Source organism: Monomorium pharaonis, chromosome 2 (assembly GCF_013373865.1).
Source record: "Monomorium pharaonis isolate MP-MQ-018 chromosome 2, ASM1337386v2, whole genome shotgun sequence".
In the NCBI taxonomy this organism is placed as follows: Eukaryota; Metazoa; Arthropoda; class Insecta; order Hymenoptera; family Formicidae; genus Monomorium; species Monomorium pharaonis.
Window position 1 is genome coordinate 21,285,484 of NC_050468.1, and position 24,574 is coordinate 21,310,057.

At 33.6% G+C, this 24,574-nt stretch overlaps 1 protein-coding gene across 3 annotated transcripts in view; it reads left to right on the forward strand.

Moving 5' to 3' along the window:
* LOC105831818 (protein phosphatase Slingshot homolog 2) overlaps positions 1–24,574 on the forward strand; it is a 134,649-nt gene that overhangs the window by 103,975 nt on the left and 6,100 nt on the right. For all 3 annotated transcript variants that reach the window (XM_036283118.1, XM_012672240.3, XM_012672241.3), the window contains 2 exons: positions 23,023–23,217; positions 24,034–24,303. In XM_036283118.1, coding sequence (XP_036139011.1) covers positions 23,023–23,217; positions 24,034–24,303 — 465 coding nt within the window. The remainder of the gene's footprint in view (positions 1–23,022; positions 23,218–24,033; positions 24,304–24,574) is intronic.

A 24,574-nucleotide genomic window follows, 5' to 3' on the forward strand; every position in this document is an offset into this window, starting at 1 on the left:
GTCTGATGGGCGCGCGCGCGCGCACGTGTTTTTTATCTGGTAATTTGACAAGCGTGACTCATGCGACACGTGGAATGTATGAGGCCATCGCGTTGGGATGGATTCTGGGTACTGTAAAATTTTAGTCGGCAATGCCGCGTCGAATCGTGGGCCATCTGAATTTTTTGTTGCTCGTACACGATTGCTCTCGCAATACGCGTATACGACATATACATATAATACACGCGCGATAAAGTGTCAAATACACCTAACACAGCGGCGACGAGGTTCGCGCTGAATGATTCTGGGGGGATGGGATGACGAAGATGTTATCGATGCGGAAGAGGTTGGACCAGCGCGAAAAGAAAAATCAGGCGTGGGCCGTGGCTTAATTGGTCGACATCACAATTGCCCTGTGTGCGCGACCGGACAGACAGCAGGAACTTTCTTAGCCGCCCAACCTCTTCCGGCGCTATATTTTTTCAGTGTGAGCGAAAACTGTGCTGTCTCCTCCCACACGAATCAATTATGCCATGCCAGAGCTCTCTCCTTGTAGCGATGCATACTTGGATCAATCGACAGAACGGAAGATTGTTCGGTGAAATTAGATTAATTAAAAAATTACGTTTAAATTACGTTAAAAGTTGCATTGAGATTTTTTTATTTAATAACATATAGACACTCTTTGTGTATATTACAAAGAAATGGAAAATAATTTTGCTCTAAAAGGGGCAATCTTTAAGAGATTTGTTCTCAAAAAATGGTTTATTTCTCTTTTTATTTGTTTTCATTAAAAGATATTGAACATATTACGTTTGTGGGGAAATATGTTTTTTATTAATTAATATCGCAAGTAAAAAAAATCATATTCTTATACATATATTTTGCTCGAAAATACAGTTGAAATTGAGATAATTTTCTAGTTTTTTTTTTTAAGAAATCCAAATTCAGAATTTTTTGCTTAGGTTTATGTCATAGTATATGAAAATCTTGCCGTTATTAATTGTTGTTATTAATTATCAAGTATTTTGAAATAGATTATCTTACTAATGCATATTATCGCTTTCTTTTTATAATTAAGTTACTTATACGCATATTAAAATCAAATACATCGGGCAACGGTCATTGGAGTAGGCGTCATCTCCTTATTTGCCTTATTTGCGTGACCTATGACTTCGGATTTGTTATTTCTGGCACTGCCGTGTGTGCTTCCAAGCACACGGTGTGTCTGGATTATAAATAGTCTTGCTTCCGATCTCGCCACGTGCATTAGCGTTAGCCCGCGATGATTTTTGCAAAAGTGCGATCGGGTCGGAGCGCGTGGGCGCAAACACCTTTGATGTCTACCGCGGTGTGAACTTTCTGTGGGTGTACTAATAGATTGGTTCGTAAATTGATTTATGCATATGCATTCGAAGCCATGGGCTACGATAGTCGCAAAGCAACAACGGTAATGATTTCAAATTGGTTCTTGAAACTAAAGAAATATTGAAAGAAAAATAAGTGACACACATATGCATGTGTATTGTATATAGATATAGATATAGATATAGATATTTCTTTAAACTTATATATTAGTTTTTTCCGTATTCTGTTTTTTGTGTTCTCTTTTTTAAATTACTAGACATTACAAACGCGCGCTTTTCGTGCGCTATTTAGTTTTTTACTTTTTATTTTTTACTTTATAAAAATAAATTGCAATAATAACCATCTATACAAATTTTCATTTGCTAACTGCGTGACACTGTGTAAGAATATTCTATCCATTCACAGCCACTCACAAAGTTAGCGCAACAAAAGAACTATAATCAGTGTCGCGAAAAAGCGGTGACAACACTTCGGTAGATTTGATTATTGACTTCATGCCTTTTTTTAGGAGACGATCTTTAGAAGTAAAACTACACATATTTTGTCGAATTACTAGTATACTCCTTCAATGTGTGTGTAGTAATAAACTATTTAAGCTAACGCTTAAAATTTAATCATAAAATGACATCAATAATGGAAGTAATTACATTTAGAGAATTTAATCATTAATTATAATGTTATTGAATTTTATTATTCAATTATATTAACTAATAATTTTGAGCAGAGGGATTTGGCAAGAATGAACGCATCTCATGTTAAGCACTTCGCAAGTGGAAATAAAAATTTTATTTCAACGATGAAAACGATTGTATCACACCGCACAATTGTTGTATTCAAGTTAATTGTTGCGCGATACGTGACACATCGAAAATGCGTTCTGCAATCACGTCGCAACGTCGAGAGTACCGTCGTTCGCTTTCCGTCGACGACGACGACGACGACGACGAGGGACGTCCCGACGTCGTCGTCGTCGTCATCCTATTTTTGGAGAAGCCCCGTTGGTCTCGACCATCATACACCGTGGTGGGGTTGGTTGTACGACCGTGGACCACCGCCCGCGCCATTTATGGACGCGTCGCGACGCGTGGTCACTTTGCCGAATTTCACCACGTGGTCGGACGGCACCGAGCAAACCCCCCTTGGGATCACGTCGTTTCCGCGTGCACGCGTGTCTTTTCACACTAGACTGCAGTCTAGTCGGCATTCCCGCGTTCGATGTTAACCGTTACGTTAAATATTCGCTCTTCTAAAGAATTTACAAATTTTGATAATTCTTATTAATCAATCTATATCGACGATGTAATACAGTGTCGGCAAACAATTGATAATATGTAATTTTTTATAGGAATTTTATCATTAGGTTATTTAAATTGTGAAGTAGAAATGAAGAAGTAGAACTGTTAAAGAATTGATAGTAGCTACTACTTAGCATTTATTGTCGCAAAATGAAATGACAAAATATATATAAAAGATGATTGCACAATTTATCCACATTATAATAAATTGTTGTATTGTGCAATATAATATTGTTTACAAACATTAATACTTATATTAATGGAAATATATCGAAGTATCTATATATATTAATAATTAATAATCTTGTTTAAAGAAATATTGGGAAATGGCCAATACGAGACAGACTTGATAGTTAATGCACAGTAAGTTAAAATAACATTTAATAATAAATTAAATTTTAGAACAGATTTTATTAGATTTTTATTACATTTTTATTAAACGTTATTTATAACTTACTGTGCACTAATCATCGTTTGCCATCGTATTGCCTTTGTTATTATTAATAATCATAAAAAAAAATTTATTGCAGATAACGTGTATATATACATGTTATAATAATTATAATGAAAAATATAAATTCGCTGATGTTACTTCGTCCGTGTTAATTTAATTAAAAGCTGCTCTGTACACACATAAATGATGAATGGGAACTAATGCAATAAAACGTGTTAATAATTATAAAAATCATGTTTTGCATCTAATTTTCACTTTATTACTAATATGATTATGATAATGTTATGAAGTAGACATTTTTTATATTCTATTATTTTCCTATCTTAGTTTTTTGTTTAGAAACTATTGAATAATATTTTCCTTATTTATGAGGATACCTAAGGGCTATCACGAAAGTTTACTTTCCATTTGCTCATTGGATGTCCATCTCTCTATCAACGTGACCCACATACGTAATTGTGACTAAATGTCTCTACATACTTTTGTTTCGACTTCAAAAGTTTCTCGCTTGCAGACGGGAACTCCTCTCCGATCCTCTGAAACGCGCCGCTCAGTGTCAAGCGTGAAATCTTAGACATACTTGATCCGGTGGTCTTGATATTTTCTTTGCGAGCCGACGTGAATAGCGAACGGCATGGAGGAACGCTGTTTATTTATATGAACGTTCATCCGGCCCGCGGTTATTTTTCGATCCATTGTTACGCGTATTCTCGAGAAGTTCGTTTCTCGAGTGGCGTGATTGGAACGGGGAACGTCTCAGTCGGTTGAGACTTTATCAATCTGAATTCCTGTCCTGATGTTGTCGATCTCTTTCTACGCGATACCTTGACACAGAATTTCCGATCCGTCGCGGTTGTCCGTGCGGATTATGAACGCCTAGCTAAATGTATCAGCTGGTACCTGATACGAGTTATTAACTAGTATGTATTCGATAGAAGTTTCTTTCATTTGCAGCACTTAATAAACCGCTAAATTAATTAACGCATTACCTCGTAAAACGTTTTATGTAAACGTGAATGATTGCCCAATTAGAGATTTTAACCGTTGATAAAAGAGATTAGGAAGATATTAATATGCAAATAAAATAAATTTTACGATATTTTAAATGTGTTCACATTAGATTATTTTTTTTGTAAAACGTAGATAAGATGTAGCGATTTATTTCTGCGTTGAATCTTAAGTTATACAATAAAGAAATAAATTTTAATATATTAGGAAAATTGTGAAGTAGAGTCCCTTATTTTTAACAAGTTATATGTTTAAATTTTTATTTGTAGACGTATACATATTGAACCTGTATATAAATATATATCCGACAGATTTGCTGGCTAAATTATTATGCGTATCCTACTCCAGATACCCGATTTAGCGGACGACAGTCTGCGATCTGGTTTTTGTCTTGGTCGGTGCAAAACGTGTCAAGTCGACTGGTTTTCCAGGCCGTAGTGACGGGTTCAGGCGTGGTGAATGTCCGGCGATGAGTGCACCCCGTCCTCAATCGCGCAGATAACTTTCCGCGTAGAGGTTCCTCTAACGATTCGACTCCAATTAGCGCAAAAGGGCCGATTTGATTGAGCGTAAATGGCGAGTGTGGTTACTCTTTTCCGCGCGTGAAAAGAGTAACCACTTTTTAATCATTGTTAAAAGCTGATAAAAGGCCAACACGAAATACGCGGTAGACAGGAAGCGGTTTCGCGAGATCATCGGGAATCAATGAACTTCGAGCGGACAGCAGCCGGTCGGAACCGGTTTCCGCCCGGATGACGAGAACTCGAAATGACATCTCGTTCTATCATGAGAGGTCGCCGATATCCGTATAACATTCTCATATATGCGATCGTGTCGATATAGCGCGAGAGCAGTCGCGTCACGATGGACCCGTATCCCTTACACTGCGAGATTTATTTAAAAACCCAGACTTTTCGATCGTTTATACATAATTTATTACATTGCGATAATTTCTAATTATTAAGAGAATTTAGAGATATTCTAAATTAAGAAAAATTGATTTTCAGAGAAATGTTCTAATACGTGAAAACAATTTAAATTGCAACATGATTTTTCAGAGATGCAGTCGATACTAAATTCTACTTTTCTTTAAAAAAAAAAAAAAAAAAAAAAATGTAATTTTAAATAATATTTAATAAATTTAAAGTATAGCACATTATTTAAGAGATTTTATTCTTTGAGAAACTTACCAAACTAAACATTATAATCTAATAATACCAATTAAATATATAATTTGCTTAGAGAATTTAAGAAATAAAATCCTACAGTTTAAACAGTAGTTTATTACGAAACTAAATAGTAGTACATTATTAATAATATTAGATTATTTTACATGTTTGTAACTCCGTGAAATTGTTTCGTTTATATATATTTTTTTCTTATTTTTTTTTTTATAATGCGATATAAAATATAAAATTATTCTGGAGCATAGACTGATGCATTTTTCTGATAATGAAATCTACGTATTATCTGTTTTGACATATTAAGTGCTACAAAAAAGAAGCTTATTCCTATTTTGAAAATTGGAACAAATAAATATCCTTAATAAATGAAAACTTTAATTAGAAATCGCATGAATAAGTAGACTTCATATACAATGTGATCGTTATAAATATTTAAATCATAAGTTGTCGTAGAAACAGAGTCGACAACAAGTTATAGCCGTTATCATCGTGCAATGTTGACACGTACGAGTGGTATCTCGCGGATGTGTTTCTTTATGATCGTCAGTCTAAAAGACACTGACATGAGATGCTGTCATTTATCGGCCGATTGATTCGACTTTGTGCTGCTCCTTGCTTTATATTTTCGCGCCGAGGTTGTCGACTTCGATTCGCGTTTTCACTTTTTGTCAGAGAAACCTCGGGCACCGATTTCAACGTAAAGTCGCTTTCACGTTGTCCGATACCGACCGGCAATTTATCGTTTGGCTCAGAAGTCACAGCGATACCCGATTCGCGTTTCGGATACGTGAATCTGGAAAAAAAAAATACCGTTTGACTGTCAAACGAGAAGCACTGTGCTCGCCGATGTACAAAAATAAAAGGTCCGAAATGTTTTATTTGAGATTGAAAAAAGATCATTTAAAGAGAGAGATTATTAAAAATTAAAGAAAAATACAATTTTTTGCAACATTAAATAACGAGTTGGCGTTTTCATTTATTATATGTATATTAATCCGTATGTTTTTAATAAAATTTAATTAATTCACTTTTTTGCAATGCCTAGCACGCTCTGTTAATTTCTTGAAACCATTTACGTTAATTTCTGTATTATTTTCAATTAACCGTTTTTATTTTTATTAAAATGTCATTAAAATCACGCGAAAAATATTAATTAATCTTGCAATACGAGATTTTTTTTTATATACAATGAAATGTTTTTTAAATATATAATATTTGTAAATTCCGATTTTCTTCCCCTTGCCGCTTTCGTTATGCTGTTAAAAAGTAACTCTCGGCAGATTAATTGAATAGATTCTTTTACCACGCTTTTTGCTGCTCGCATTTTATTAGTGCAGACCGCGTGCTCGTATCCAACGCGCTTGCATGCACGTTTGCGGGGCACGCTTTACAAGACCGTGATATGGTGTTTAATGGAATTCGTCTGTCACGCGCAGGCGGACGAGCGATAACTTGATTCTCCTGTCCGCGTCAGTTGACGGCCGTGTTCCCCAGACAGAGGCGGACTCGAGTTCCCATGTTATCTCATCATCAGCCTTACACCTCCCTCGGTTCCATTACTACTGCTTGCGACAGCTGGGTTTCTACCTGGAATACGACAAAAGTAGAAGTAGCATCGAGATTTTATTTTACTTTAGAAGATAACGTCACTGGTGTTGCGATGTCTTTTTATAAAAGTTATTCAGTTTTTTTAAACGAGAAACATTAATTGTGAATGTACGTATATCAGTTCTGTTCCTATCTGCTTCACGCCTGTCGTTGATACGCGATAGCTTTTAAAGCAACTATCACGAACTTCCGCTATCTGTCCAAGTCTCGGCTTGGTCTATTGTGGCGTAGCTTTGTTTTCTCTGCCATATCGAGTTCCCTTCGAAGGGAATACTGAGGGGTAACTTTTGAAACTGATAGAACTCACATAGTCACACGCATACAGCACTAGATGCGTGATAACTCGGTTGTGTCTCTTTTATTGCATAACCATTACAGCACACTGATATCAATGACAAGATGAAAAACCACGATTGATTATATTATAACACTGTAATACTAGTTATTCTTTTCTACTGCTGTAAGCCATTTTTTTTATTTCAATAATTCCGTCTTTTTACTGTTTATTTTCTGTCGTTAGCATTTGTACTTCGATAAGATAAGATATTATAAAACAAGTTGCTTGAGATAATTAATTATATAGGATAATTAAAGAAATTGTAAAAAAAATTTACCCTTGAAAAGACAATTGGAACACAAATGTTACGAAGATTGTAAAGATGCTAAGAAATGACTACTGATATTAATTCCAATTGATTTACGACATGCGTAACGATAACATTATTCCATTTGACTTCCATTATGGCATTTATAAGACTTAATTTAGTTGTTGTTCCTTTCGGTATTACATATTTGTAAATACAAGCATATATGGTTTTTCTAGACACGCTTTAAGTTACTGTCTAATATTAATTTGTTTTTATTAGTTATAACATTACTAAGCATAGGAAATAGTCAAGGACTTGATAGAGTTTTATTCGATGACTGAAGCAATTCTTGATAAAAAAATATATAGACATCTATCTAGTTATTTTTTAGTATTAAAAGACAGGCCTTTTAGGTTTGCTTATTAATCCACTGAATAGTCTTATTTTTGTTTGGTTGATGACTTTAAATGAGTCCATATTTTGTGTATGTTTTGTATCTACAGTAATTGCAAGCAAAGCGTTACGTCTTGATTGAGATCCTAAGCAGTTTTACCTCTCAATTATATTATATACTAGACAAAAGTAATATAACTGTCCAACTGCTAAAAAATACATAAAATTTTTACAAAAAACACTAATTTGTTCTTCAGTTTTAGCTGGCTAGATCTTTTTTGCTTATCCGCCGACTCATTCTAACTGTCGAAAGACAAGACAGCGACAAAGGGTCGTTCAACAAGATTGGTTCCGGTTGGAAAGCTAACCGTTATTCCATTATACTGGTAGTCTTCGGCTGAAGGCGAAGAGAGATGTCATCGTACATCCTCCGCTAAGAGTACGATCGCTAGAAGCTGGTCTAACTTGGGAAAGCTTAGCCGCGAGCGTTGTCTTGTACTATGCTTCCTGTTTTAGCAGGTTTTTTTTAAATCCGTTTTAAATCGTCATTTGACCTCTGCACCCGGTCAACGGAAATCAGTAAATGATTTTCTGTTCGGGTATTCCAACGAAAGTAAATGAATATTTATTTTCTATTTTTAAGATACCGTAATCTGTAAAATATTTTTTTACAACAATTGTAATGAAAGAAAAAGAAGTGAAGTCAGCGATTTCATTAATCTTAATCTTTTTTTTTGTGTGCTCGCGTAAATTGCTGTGGGAAAGTTTGTTTTTAATTATGGTCATTTGAGCATCAGCGACCGATATAAAGCTTGTTTTAACACAACTGGAGCCGGGTTTGGTATCTCGTGCTCCGAGTCAAGAAAGCGAGGTTTTCTTACAAGTTCTAGCGAGTTTAACGTCCGTTGCCGATCTCGCCTGACGATCGGCAGAATAGTTGCGGCTCGATACCCAGCGGCTGGTCGATAGAAACCAAAAGTGCAGTGCGCGACTAGCCATTTAATTATTTTTCACGGTTCGGTGCGTTGGATCCGGTGGAGACTGCATGCAGAGCACCGGCTTACGGGTGTCGGTGAGATCCCTATCGGTGACCGGCCGGTAGTTAATCGCCTTAACCAGGTATCCGTTGATGTCACCCGCGGTTGTTCTTGCCGCGGTTCCGTGCACGTCGTGCAGCATTATCGTTTCCATTCCTTTCACTGTTGTCGCCGCCACCTGGAGAACAGGTTGGACAGACGCAACAGAATATTTCTGCATGCGCGGGCAAAATCGAGGAGAACGATCGGAGAAAAATCGAACCGATTCGGTTAAATTGTAGGTTGCTGAATTAATTTTTCTTTAGGCGCAACGAGCAGCTTGACTGATTTATAAAATAAAATACAGTAAAAATTATGAGGTTTTTTTTTTAGCGTCGTATCTCTCACAGTAATCATTTCTAGGACAGATTAAATGATATTTATTGTTATAAATTCATGATTTTTTAAAATTAAGTGTTGAAATCCATCAATTAGTGAAGACTTACCTCTCTGTTAATTTTAATTATTTAATAAAAAAAATTAACAAAAAGACTTTTAATTATATAGAAAAAAATATTTATTAAAAAGAATTTTTATTTGTGTCTCTGATTTCAGTCTACAATTTTTTCAATTTAATTAAACAGAAACATGAGTAGGCAATTTTCTGTAAAAATAAGAACAAGAAAATTATTATCTTGTCATAATGTCATGGATCTTAATAGCTTTTTTTATTATTGTGCATCTTGAATGCTTGCAGCAAAGAAAAATGCCACGAAGAAGTTGCAACGGTTAATTAACATTCCCCCGACAAAAGATAATTGAGAGGTTGTAAAGGAATAAAATACAAATTACTACCGATATCGATAGAGATACATATCGTTTAGATACAGTTATCGCGATTAAGAACGTAATTAAGTGTACCGCGATGAAATCTAAATCGGTGATAGACTATCGTAAGAGTAAAAATGCAAATGCGCGAAGCATTCAAACAGTCTCTCGGTTTCTGCATAGTTATTATTTGATTCCTATTAAGGAATTATTAAAACTATGCGCGTTAAACGTTTTTAATAAAAAACATAAATACACGCACATGTATATATACATATATAAATATATAAAATGCGTATTAAAAAATTCTATTAAAAGCAAAACGTTTTAACATGTCTAGTTTTAAAGTATATGCATATATACACTATATATGAGGGAACGTGTCGGGAATGTGTGCATTCAGGTCGAAGTTATTATTAAGGTGTGTTTAGGATCGTGCGTGTTCAGAATCCTTCAAAACGCTCTCCGAGAATTGGAGTACCTACTGCAAACGTTTATGACATTTTGTTTGTAAAGAAACCTCTCTTGATATGAAGATGAAATTTTTTATGCCATTTTTTAATTTTATTAATAATAACTAATTTCCTTTAGTTATTATACATTCCATACATTCATGCATTTTCTACTAATTGCAAACAAATTTTTCCCACAATATATTAATATATTTTCTATTAATTAAGTTTCTGTATTACTTTTTGCAGTCGATTTGAAAGCGCAATAAATTGCGTACGATATCATTGATTTCCTGTTACAAATTGTTGAACAAAAAAAAAGTATATCGCGACCGTCAAGTATTTCTCTCAAAGCTTGTCGATTCCTCAGAGAAAATTTATGAATTATCCTATGGTCGATAAAATAGGCAAAAGTAATTTTCAACACCGTTTATTTCGTATCGCAGGTATCGTTGCCTATTGATGATCTCGATCGCTTTCCGGCGACTCGCTTTCCAATTTCTATCATGCGATCCAGCTTCACAAGCTGAATCGGTATGTTCCTCAAGTGCAGCGCCGCCTTATTTGTTCGGGATAATCGCGGTCGATCGCGCGGTCTCGCTTCGCCACACGGAGTGTCTACGGCTATTCCACGATCGTAAATAGCGCAAGCCGACAATGCCGAAATGAATTCGCCGGCAACTTTCGCGATAGCCCTGTAGATCTCGAGGGTGAAGAAGGGGAAAGGGGAGGAGAGGACCCCACATGCTGATGATTTCCGCAACGATTGTTCCACTTTTGCGCGACGGCCGTAAAGATCCATCGTCGGGGGCCATCCCGACCGCAAAGTAGGAAATAATAAGTCCCCGTAACAGAAGCCGAGCGAGTAACTATTCTCTCTTTACGACACCTTTACGCGCGATGCACTTTCCTCATTCCCGATGCAGATAATAACGTTCTCGTAAACGGCGCTTTACGACGCAATCACGTACGGGGAGGACTTTTAGTCGTCATCTTTCGAACGATATTGGCCGTTTTGTCCGATATTTCTTGTACACGTGGTGCCCGGAACCGCGATTTCTTTACGCATTCCTCAATTGACGTTTATCGACTCTCTTCGGCTTTCTTTCTACGAAAACGTCTGCGGTTTTCTGAATTGCAAATGGACTGATCCTTGAAGAAGGAGTGTGCGGCTCACAAATGTGGACGTAACTTTCACGTATCTCTTTAAAAATCATTCCAACGAGTTTCTTGTCGCGAATTCGCGATCGGGCCGATGCGGGAATTTGCAGACCAAGTATGCAACACGTCCATTTCTGTTATGTTTAAGATCTGCGCGATGGTACACGCGTTATACGCTACGGTGGAGTGCCTATCCGATGATGTTGGACTTTATTTATAATTAACCCGCGACGCGTCATACTACTTTTCTAGAATTGATATTCAGCAATAACTCTTCCGTTACCTATTGTTACCGATCGCGATGCAACGTCACAATGTCATTAATCAGCAACGTCAGATACGGTTTGGCAAGCGAGTGCTCCTTGGTGCTCAAACGAGTTTAACATACAGGCGGAACGTGATAAATCGTCTTCTCCTCGGCGTCAGTCACTATCCTAGGATACGGTAAAATTTCAAAGGGGATCAATCATTATCGCGGTATTAAGTCAGCTATATTCCGTTCGAAGCACGCGATTTATCTTCGCGTGGCGCTTGATGTGTGACTCGAACCGCGTAAAGTATATACGATTCGTTTTTATAACGCGCATTTAAGGAGTACTCACTTAAGGCAAAGAGCAATCGAAAGCGTGATCAAGAATGAACTTCTTGAATAGAATCATCTGGATCTCATCATCTCTATCTATCGAGCCATAACTCTCACTATATTTATCACTAGAAACATTATTTTTAATGAGAGCTTCAATATAGTGAGATAAGAGAATATATATACATTTCTATTAATTATTTGTCGTTTTTTTTTTTTTGTTAATTTATTATATACCCGCATATTTGTATTATAAGCTATAATAAGCTTTATGTTATTTGTCTAACGTAAATTTTATCGAAAAGACCTTTTTACAAAATATATCTTTTTACAATTATTATAGAAAAAGATTATATGCAAAGCAACACTATTATTGATTTATTTTTTTGTATTTTATCTATAAAATGCATTAAATTCTTCAAAGTGAAGCACGCGTTTGTGAAGCTACTTATGCTTCGTTTATAAAAAGAATAAGTAAGAAAACTCTTTGTATCTCGTTCGCAACGGTTTTAAATAATTCAAGTTGCCTTTGAGGACTGGTTGAACGCAGAGGGAAAAGCAGCAGGTGCATCTCGACTGCTTCGGCAAAGAGTTACATCTGCGTTTCGCGATAGCGGGATAACCGGACAGGTTCCCTTCATTGTTTCCTTTTATGTCGTATTCCTCGAATGTCGCATTTTTGAAACAGCTTTTTTCTTTTAAATTTTGTGCAAAAACGAAGTTCACTAAAATCTATTTGTCTGAAAACTGCTGGTATCTTCTATGTATTAATAATAACAAAATTTTATAAAATAAGATTTAATTTTTATCGGTTGTTAAAGTTAATAACATAACTTCACAATAGCCAGCAAAATATCGACGAAATATTTTAAATTTTTAATTATTTACTATTATGTCTCAATTTATATGCATATTACAAATCCTTAAAGAATTTGACATTTTTATGCAAGCATCTTTTTTACACATGTTTTTCCAAGTACGTTATGTATCCGAGTTCTTAAAGCTTAATTTTTTCACATTTGCGCTTTATTGCAAAATTATTAATTTAACTATTCCATATGTTGAAGTATATATTTAATATAAATAATAACTTTGCGTGTATATTTTTGTGTGTAATATTTATCAGGATTAAGACAACTCTTATCTATGGATAAAATGACGAAGTGACAAGAATTCCGGAATAACGAGACAGGTATTTGTTGACGGATGGTTGGCCAGACAGCGTGTTTTTGCGAGCCGGTTTTGTTCCAAATCGGGACCATACGGCCTTGTAAATCCTCGAAAGGGGAGCTTATAGGGTGTCACATATTTGTAGGAAAGAGACGAAACATGTCTGTTCGATCGTAGGGGCGATCTGTGTAACCTTGATAAGAATAACTCAGACAAGGTCGACGTGAGAGGAAACATGCTGATATTCGACATTCTCTATATAATATCGTTCATCGTTTTAACAGTGAGTTTTTTTTATCAGTTTCTTTGAATTTAAAGTTTAGAGTTTTAAAACGATTTGTTCTAGTTTTTCGTGTAACTCTTGGAAATCTTGCCAACTAAATTGGTGCAGAGAGAGTGAGAATTTATTTGTTATTTATTTTTATAACATTTTTATATTTTATAATAATTATTGTTGATAATTTGAACTAGAATTGTTAAAACGGTGTGTTTAAATGGAAATTTAGGAATAACAAGAGACAAAAATTAAAAACTTGTAAATATTGCAAAAAATATATTTAAAAATATATTATTAGTGATAGATAAAAATAGGATAAAGAATTTGATTAATTATCTGCTGATATATTATATATATACATTATACATTTTTATTAAAATTTTTATTAGCTGTTTAGATATTTGTTTCTTGCATGAAAATATCTATCGGATTCTACCAACAGTGTATCGAAGTTTAATCGATTTTTTATCAACATTTCAGATAAAAAATACTACGTTACAGATATTTTATTTCCTAAATATTCAAATTGCGTTTAGTTCCTTTCCGGTTTTTGAGGAATTGATTTAAGTAATATAATCAGCTGAAAATTATAATAAATTGATCTCGATTCTGTCGTTTTTAAGAGCTTTTAAAAAGCTACCATATATTTGCAAAAATCTTTTTGCTCGCCTACGGCTGCAGAGTACGAAGCGCACGTACATGTCTCTCGTACGCAATTAATATCCATCTCGTAGAATTGACTATACGTTACCTGCTCTGTGATTTTCGCGATGACAAGTTGCGGACAGGAGATGTATTATATGAATGGTCTTTTTTGGCCCATGGCGTAACTAGATGAGCGTACACCTCAGGCTTTTCAATGATTAAGTGTCTTTCTCTTTCTCTTTCTTCTTTTTCAAACTCCTCCACATGTCGTACAGGCACGCGTCCTTTTTCCTTCTCTTTAAATATCAACGATACAAATTTATTATTATATGAAAGAATTATATTAAAAACGATGAGATCAGTGATGTTAAATTCGGTCGCTTTTATGTTCCATGAGACTCACTCTTCTTAATTATATCTCTCCTAGATAGATCATAGTATTATCATTGAGGTCGGTTAGTTGAATGTTAATCGATGCGTGTTGGCGATGACATCAACTGAGGGGATTCGGAGCCTCTCGCACGATCGGCCCGTAACAGCTCGTTTCACCGGGCGTTCCATTTATGTTCCACCGATGACGCGACTCATTACAATTAACGATGTCATGCCTAGCGGCTCAGTCCGTCTCCCGCTGTTGTTCTCACCGGGTGGTCACGCAAAAGCTCTCCCGCGGCCTCAGGTCAGAACGAGAACTCTCGATCATTCTGAGGAGTGTGAAAAGTACCAATTTCTTGAATTCCGAATACGTAGTAACAATGTAATTTACATAACTGCATAACGCACGTGAGATTGCTCGAAGGCAATAAGTGGAGAGCATTGTTGCGAAGTATAAAAAGTTATGATCACAGACAGCGTAATCTCGGGCTAGTGTATAAACGGCAGGTTGAATTCATCGATACTGCGAGATTCATCTGCATGGGCTCCTGATATCCTCCGAAGTGATTAAATGTGTACTTATCATTAAAACGAGTTTAGGTTATTATTTGCTTCTAACTTGGAATATCATATTTTAACACAGGTAATAAAACTTTAATTCCCGTAATCTAGATCTTTATAGTACGATTCCCTAAAAACAAAACAATATGTATTGACTTCTACGATTTAAAAACTAAATATAAAAGATATCTTTTAATTAATTTATTTATTGATGCAGCAAAATTCGATATATTTGTGATAAGACAGAGTTATCCTTGAAAAAATTCAGGCCGTGTGTATTTTCGGTGCGTTAACCTTAACGTTGCTCTTATTGGTTCTCCTGTTCAGATCTGAAGGTGGCTGTTACGTAAATGTTTAATTATAGTATACCGAGGCTCCCGTCGATGATCATCGTTTGTTGCGTAAAAACTTTTCTAGACGTTAATTTACGCGTAAAGGCACACACTTCCTACGAGTGGCAAGACTCTCTGGATTTCTTACGCATTGCCAAGAAAACGGAAGCAGTCTTATCTAATCGTTGCCGAGTTGGCGCGGAAGGGAAACCGTTTCTTGCGTGATATTTGCTATGCTTGAGAAAGTGGCACGCGTTCTCCAAACACTCATCACAAAAAAAATTGCTTTAAGCTTCTTAGCGAATCAGTGAAATTCCAGACGTTACCAAGAAAATCTAATAGCACATTCCAAGCAATGTCTTTCGACATACATTTTATAGCGCATTTTTTTTTTAAGGATTAAGTTCCAAAAATTATTAATGACATTGTTTTTTTTTGAGGGGGAGGGATCTTAAATTGTTATAAAGAGAAAACTTATATGACCAAGTCTTACAATTATTTCAAAAAGATTTTATTTTGAAAAAAAAAAATTTACAAAAATTAATTTTCAGAATTTTTATTTTGTTTTGCACAAAAAAATAATCAGAAGTAATTAATACTTTTCTAATAAATTATAAATATTATATACAAGATAAAATATATCATTCTCAATCTTGCTATTTAATTATATCTTTTTAGATCTGTATTTTCTGTCCATTTTTGTATTTATTTTGTATTTTGTATTTTTAATTTTTTCATAAATACATAATTATCAATAAAAAGTTTTAATATAGAATGTGTAAGTATGTAATTGCCGTAAGACTTACAATGTGCGAATTCCTTCGTTCCCGAGAACGTAATCCGAGGCGCCTGACGCAGGTATCGCCGACCCTTAACGAAATTAATCTGCCCTTCAAGGGGTTAAGAAATTGCGTGGCAGGGCTATTATCTGTTTCGCTTGAACCACTGCAAGAACTTAGAAACGAAGTTCATTACTTGCACGGCTACCTAACCAAGGTCAAGGCATCAAAAGGCCAAGATGTTGCCCAAGAGGTCTCTTAATAACACAGCCTTGCGATCGGTGGAGCAGATAAAATGAAGAAAGACCGAGGTGCATGTTTTATTATTGTCTGTGAATAAACTGGTGATTAAAACCTAGACAAATTTTGATACAAGGTGCGTAAATTTTTGTTTTGTTTTATTGACCAAATCGGTTACCTTACGGAAGCGGAAAACACACTAGGATGGCATACTTTGTCTCATAAAAAATTTAATGAGTTGAAATGTTCGGGAGTTAAATAATTTTTTAGCTATAAAAATTAATTAAGCAATTAAAGAGAATTGAAAAAACAATTTTGATTAAAAAAATTTTAAGACTTATCTAATGTTTGTTTAATGCTGAAAATTAAAAATTATATAAAAGGCAACGTAAATTTTTAATGTAAGAGAAAGTCAATCAAATATTGACAGAAAATGTGTTTGGGACATCATGTACACGTCTTTTCTGATTTTCCTTGTTGATTGCGTGACATCTCGTGCATTATAATGCACGAACACGCGGAAATCAGACAGCACAGATGTGCGTTACGACAAGAAGCTCGCCTTCGAGCTACGTCGATTATTCATACCTACGATAATCGAGTTAGTAAAAAGAATTTGTAAAATAGAAATAGGGACATTTTGCATACTCATTGAAATTTTTCTTGTCGCGTTATTTTGCGTATGTGAAAAGTCGCATTTTACATTCCTTGATTGCTTGTTCTTCCATGACTGGTATTTCTAATGTATTTAGAAAATGTCATCGTTTTAACTCAGCATATGCTGTTATTCTCTGTTCATATGCAACTTTAGATTCTGCTTCATTTATGACTTCAACTAAAAAATTGTTTTTTAGAAAAATAATTAATTATTTATAAAATTGATAAATATTTATATTCGCTTATCTATTATATGCAAATTAAAATATTTATTTGAAAAAATTAATTTGGAAGCTCTCTGTTTACATTCACTTATTTTATTTTTATTTTTATTTTCATTTTCTGTTCAATTTTTTAAATCAAAATTCTGAAGTTTTTAGACTTAGACTAATGCATTATGTCAATTTGTAATTATTAATGTGTTTAAGATTATATAAACATAAATTTTTTAATATTCTTAATATATTATTTATATATATTTATATTTACAAGTTTTCAATTTTTCCATTATTATTTTTTATATTTAATTCTATTGTTTTAGAAAAATATGTTAGCTTAAAGTATAGTCAACTTTTTATATCTATTTAATTGGTTTTTTGTTGTTTTATTATTTTTCTTTTACAACTAGTTCTGCTCTAACTAGTGATGATTTATTTTTTATTGATTTGGACTTTATTTTAAGATATTCTATATATTTTGTTTCTTAGTAACTATATATTTAGACAAATTTGCTAATATACATTATTAAGTCGATGATTAAAAAACTATATAGAAAACTATACTTATATAAGAAATAAGTACTTTCTTAAGATAAAATCCATTTATACCAGAATTATTTAAATAGGATTATTTTAATTTTTTCGTTTTCTTTTACATTATACACATTTGGTTGTTTTTTAATATTTGTTTTTACTGTCATTAAGTTATAACGTTTATTTCGCTACATTATCACATTTGACCCTTAGGATTTCGCATGCCATTCTATCAAGAATTCTCTCACTTTGAATAATATGTAGCAAACGAAGCATATAGGAAAGATAATAACGTTTATCGAGCCGAACTGTCAAATGGGATGACGGTTATCGTTATCACACACACAACTCTTGTTAGTGAATCCCGTTGTTATCGAGGATCACTATCAAGAGTTAACGCTTATTGTGCATCCTTAGCGGTTTTCTAGCGGCGAGCCTATACCAGTTTTCCTGGTAGCAATCCGCGAAGCCTACCAGGAGCCGACGGACTTCCTGGACGTTGGAATCCTTGGAACTTTATGGCTTTGATTTCTACGGCAGTCTTTAACGTTATCCTTCTGCACTCGCGGAAGGAAACTCGTATAGAGAACCGCTAGAAGTGTAAATTCTTGTCGTAACTTACTCAAATGTCTTTCTCTGAAGTTTTTATTTTGTCGTCCTTCTAATATATCACCATTACAGTAGAAAAGTATCTGTATTTTTTTCGATTAAAATTAAATTAAAGTGTGCAGAGGTTTCTTTTCATCTATAATAATTATAAGCGTTTTTCGTTTGACGAGTGCAATTTTATTGTTTTACGAGTGCTTGCATAATGAGCAACGCAAGTAGCCAGAAGATAGCGATAGATAATGAAATATTTTTATGTCCTATTGTTCCTTTTTTAGTAAAAAGAAGTAAAAGAGCTGTCATCTGTTCTGTCACAAGCAGGTTTCTGTCGTTCTACATAATTATACATAATTATGATGGATGAAATACTGATTTGAAGTTTAAGCAAAACCGGGTCAGTCGGCTGTCAAATAAGTATTTTATTTGCGTCATATGTTACTTAAACGTCTCAATTCATTTTATGAACAACTTTCAATTCTTTATAAACAACAAAATTTTGTATTTGTTGCCACATCCAACGCACGTGCGTTTGTATCGTAGCTCGCTTTTCGAAAGTAACAAAAGACAAGTATAATTTGCAATTGCGAGTAGCATCGAGTAGAACGAAAATGCCGTTGCGAGGATGTACCGATACCTCCGAGTGTGTGAAGTCAGGCTAATCGACGTCCCGTAAGCTTACGTTCCGATAATTCTGTTGAGAACATCGACGAGTTCCTCGCCATAGCGAAGAGGGGTATATCTTTGATCACGCTTTCTTCTTATGTGACGGCGCTGTCATGGTCGAGCGCCGACGGTAACGACCCTCGAGGTTTCTTCATTTCTCGGGACGGTCGCGCGTCGTCAGGAGCATTTGTCAGGTGGTTTCTCGCGTTATAGCCAGCCGAAAAAAGAGGAAAATTCCATTAACTTTAATCTCGAAAAGATTCCAATGAAATGAGTGAGATATATTTAAACTATTTAAAGCAAAAGAATTGTTAATTATGATAAAAGAAGAGGTAGATAAGATTTTGTAATGCTTTAATTTTTTTCTTACATATTATTGTCATAGTAAGGTAAATAGTTAAAAAATTAAAATTTGAATAATAAAGTTAAAAAGTTAATTGTTTACTTAATTTAGTTTTAAAGTTAATTTTAAACTTTAGTTATTTTTAAAACATAAACTAATTTTAAAGTTGACGTATTAACTTTTTTCCAAGTGAAAAATTTATTAAAAACAACATTTTTTTATTATTTTATAACAAATTTATTTAGTTTATAAAAAAATATTAAATTTATTTGATAATTCATAATTATAATTGTTTTGAGTAATTTAATTTTAAAATATTTAAAGCCGTTCTGATTTAATATAAATGATGCTTTTCACAATTAACTTTTAATTTAATATAATTTAACGTAATTTTTAACTTAAGTTTTTATTTATGTAACTTTTAATATAACTAAATTAATTTTTAGTATAAGCCATTACTTTTAACTTAATTATGTTTTTAGACATATTAACTTATGCATTTCTGCAAATTGTACATGTAAAAAAAGTAAGAAAAAATTATTTTAAAATTAAAATCCCGTTCTAACTCATAAAGTTTCTTTACTCTTTGAAATGATTGCGTGTTGTCAGAAACATTTGTCAGGTAGTTTCTCGCATTGTTGCAAGCCGGAAGAAAAGAAAGATTCCACAGATCTTGAAAAAGATTCTTGTGAAATAAATGGGAAAAAAGCAGAACATGAATACAAAATGGCTAATAAGAAGTGAGCAAAATGGTTTTTGTTTTATTGTTAATGGATATTTTAGTTTTCATTAATTTTTTTAATTTTAAACGATATTTATTAAAAAATTAAACCAAAAGAATAATTTAATGAAAAATCTTCATTTCATATTTATAAAAGTTTTCAAAATAAAAAAATTTATAACAGATTACAATGGGAAAATCTATATTAAAATAATATTGTTTGTAATATATAATAAATAATTTTATTTAATATTTTTATTGTTTGATCTTTTTTTTTTTAATTATGCGTTTGTATTTATTTTTTATTCTGGCCAACAATGCGAGAAGTTGGGGAATACCAGCATATGTTTGTTTGTTTGGTATATGTTCTGAATATTTTGTAAATATTGCAACGATGTGACGTCAATTGAGATAAACATTTCTTTCTGTTTTTTTTTACAGTACAGAATTAAACAATTCTGAATTTAATTAATAGTCGAGCATAGTATTTGAAGTCCTTGTGCAATAGCTAATATACACATGCACATTTATATTATTTATGTATTGATATCACGTTAGATCAACGGGGTTTTGCGATTTCGTTGGTCATGTTGATTAATCTTTGGAAAAACACAAAACTAAGTCCCCACATGTTCACGTATATGTTAAACGCACGATGCGCGAAAGACCGGTTTGAGATTATTATAGAAGAACAGGTTGTACACTGCCTGAACCAAACTTTGCATATGTATATCACAAACAAGACTATTGCGATTTTTGCTATCAAAAACATTACATGATTTCTTTATTCCTGTTATATTTAAATGAGTTGAGGCATTATCGAAATTGGTAATTTTTCAAGATATATTATTTAATTATTATTTATTTAATTTATTTAATCATTATTATCAACTAGTAAATTCGTTTAAAAATCATTATGTAAAATTTTCTTTGTTACTTTCGAAAACTTATTTCTTATTTATTGTGTGTGTGTGTGTAAAACAAGCTACTTTTATATGCACTGTTTACGTGTAATTTGGAACAGACGAATAAGTTTTTGACGTCAGAAATAATATCTGCAGTATTTTAAAAATAATATCAGTAATTTTGCTATAACATGGAGAAAAGTCTAAGTGATAAAATTTTTTGATAATATTATTACTTAGAAGGAATGATTAAACAATCTTTGTAAAAATAAAAAATTTAGCTGGATATGAATCTAAAAATAATTTTGTTAGAACATCAAAATAAAAAATGTAAGATGCTCAAGTTGACCAGAAGGTCAACATTTTTTGTAGTATGGCTCATCCTTTTTTATAGTTATTTTGATGAGCTAATAAAATTATTTTCAGATTTGTATCTAGCCAAATTTTTTAGATACATCAGTAAAATTATTCTCTCCATGTAGGAGGTGCGTAGACAAAATGTGGGAGATGTATCACGAATCAAAATCTTTGTTCTCTCTTTTTTTAGAATAAGACTTTATTGCAATTTTATATATGAGAAAATTTAAAAAAATTGGTTTATTATATTTGAGAAAACATGAAAGATTAGGGAATAAAAGTTTATAGAAAATTTTAATGGTGTAATATAAATGATAACTGAGTTATAGTTTATAGTACTGCATTTCTTGTTACATAATATAATTTATATAGATATGTGTGTATGTGTATGTTGATTTTTATGAAAGAGATCTCGAATAAACATGATAAAATGTTAATTAGGAAGTCTTTTTCCTCGTTTAAATGGAAGAAATGATTGACTGTGTGAACTGGTTTATCAGTCTGAAATGGAAACCGGATAATAATTGCGGCCAAGTTTAAAGGACAGAAAATAAAATGCCTATTTTTAAACATACATTTAGAAATATTTTACTGGAAAATATATTCACTTAATTAATTAATTAATTTCTTTTTTGTAGTTTAAGTTTAATTTATAATTAAATTTCAAAATAAAGAGTGTTAATGTTGAAAATTTACTGTTATAATTTTTTAAGTTTTTTCTTAAAATATTTCATTATATCGTAGTGAATAAAATGTGTTTTGACGTAAATTTGGTGTAAATTATATCCATGAAGTATTCTAAATATGAGTTATTTATTTAATAAAAGTTGTAATTGGAACCTACAATAAAGTATTTAAATGATCTAAAATTCTAAAATATCTAAATAATCCAAATGATAAGCTGATAAAAATTGTACGTCTGTTTTAAGGAAATTAAAGTCATATTTATGTTATTTTTTAAAACACAATAATTTCGTCGAAAATTTATAGTAAAATTTAGTTAATATCTAAATTTGTTTTTTACGGTGTTTTCTTTTTTCGCAATTTTAAGAGATTTAAAGCGGAATATCGTTGCCCCTATTCTCAAGCGTTGGCCAATACTTTTTTTACTCGGTACTTTACGCAGCAACCATTACGCCGTGGGAATCACGGTTGATCGTAGAATGGGTTTCAGGGCGAGCGGGAAAGTTACTAGTTATGGTAATTCCGAAGGGTACACCTTGCGGAGCAGGAGATCGAGTCTCGTTGTCCGACAAAATCCGGAACACAAATATATTTCTTGTTAAACCGTCGGCGTTTTAGAAAGTACGCTTACTTTCTTTGTTCCCTCAGAAGATCGTAACTTTCGTCGATTTCCGAAGATGCTGATCGATTTACTTTTTCACGCTTGTAAAGTATCACGAAGTAATAGTGAAATTACCGCGGACTTGACTAGCGTAACACGTACAAAAAGAAAAAGAAAAACGTAATCTTTCAGAAAAAAATGAGGCCGCAGTGAATAAACAATGAGAATGTTGCAAGTATTAGTTGCGATCAAAGTTTTCGAATTAATTTTCTTCAGAATTAAAATTTCTACGAAGTTATATCTTTTATAACGAATTTAGCCAAATATTATAATATGTCCTTCTAATTTTCTCAAATTAATTAACTCTGATTATCCTTGCTTCTACTATCCTCTTCTAATTTTTTTTTTTTTTCATTATTTTTTTGTCTCTTTTTCCAGGTCAGCCTTGCAGACGTTGCATAAGGTGTCCGGTAAAGCACGCGAACAAAACTATTTTCTTGGTGGACTGTCGCATGACTGGGTCAGTTACTATGAGCAACGGATCGAGAGCGATCGGTCGTGCCTCAACGAATGGCATGCCATGGACAACCTGGAGTCGAAGAGACCGCCGTCACCGGACAGCGTACGCACCAAGTGAGTTTGAACTCTTTTTATCATGAACTTTTCGAGAGAGTCGATGTACAGAAATACCGTCGACAAGACCATCCAATGCCAATCTGATCTTTCCGCTGGGGTATATTACGAACCGCATCCAGAAAGCATCTAGCGCTTCTAGGAACATGCCCTCTCACCGATAATATCGCAGATGTTCGATTTTAATACTCCCGATACGTATATTGCATTTGCCTCTCGAGCAAAATCGATTCGCGGAGTATATAAGACGATCCGAGAAACAGCTGGCCATTGCGAATTTAGCTTGGTATCGTGCCAGGGTTGGATAGTTTGTTGATGCGTCTTCCTCGGTTGTCCGCGTACCCGTGTTGGGTCGCGCGCACAAGTGGAGCATAACTTCCTAGCCGTCCTTCAATTATTTCCAGTTTCTACGTCTCTGCCCTCCCTTTCGAATCGAGCTAAACATTTTGAGATATTGGGTCATTATCGTAGATCGTATTGGATTCCAGTATGTAATATGAAATCCTGGAGTTTCACGTAGAAGACTGGTGTATCTAAAAACTTCCACTATACGTTCTAATTCGATTCCTTTGTTTACGCTTTATAATTTTGCATCATAATGACAAAATTGTTGATATATATATATATGAGTACATTGATTATATAAATTAGAATAATGTCCAGTTAGAAAAATTTTTTGCATTACTTTACATGAACAAAGAAATGTAATATAGTTTTTTATTTTAGTGACGGATTATTCATTTATGTGTTTTATCTCTAACTAATGTCGCTTGTCATCTATAGCAGGATATAAACATGGGTGTTTATGTAATGTAGGCCCAGGGAGAGAGAAGAGACCGAGCGCGTGATTCGATCGACGCTGAAGGAAATCATGATGTCAGTGGACCTCGATGAGGTTACTTCCAAATATATTAGAGGTCGTCTTGAAGAGGATCTTGACATGGACCTTGGGGAATTCAAACCGTTCATCGATCAAGAGATGCTTACCATACTGGGGCAAATGGATGCACCAACCGAGATATTCGATCACGTTTATCTCGGGAGCGAATGGAACGCTAGCAATCTAGAGGAACTCCAGAAAAATGGGTGCGTATCTCATTGCGAGATATTTCTGATGTAGTCTCACGTTATGAATTTTATTACTCGCTATTCCTAACTCTGCCGCGAGTTCTGACGCGACACATTTTCGATATTTTAATCTTCCCATCATTTTTAGAAAGCAATACGACCAATTTGGAATCGAGTTTTTTATTCTAGACCTAAATTTTGTGGAATTTTTAAACATATATAGAGAGACAATTATTTTTTTTAATAAATATTTGTTATACATTTAACAAGAAAAACTTTAAATTATATA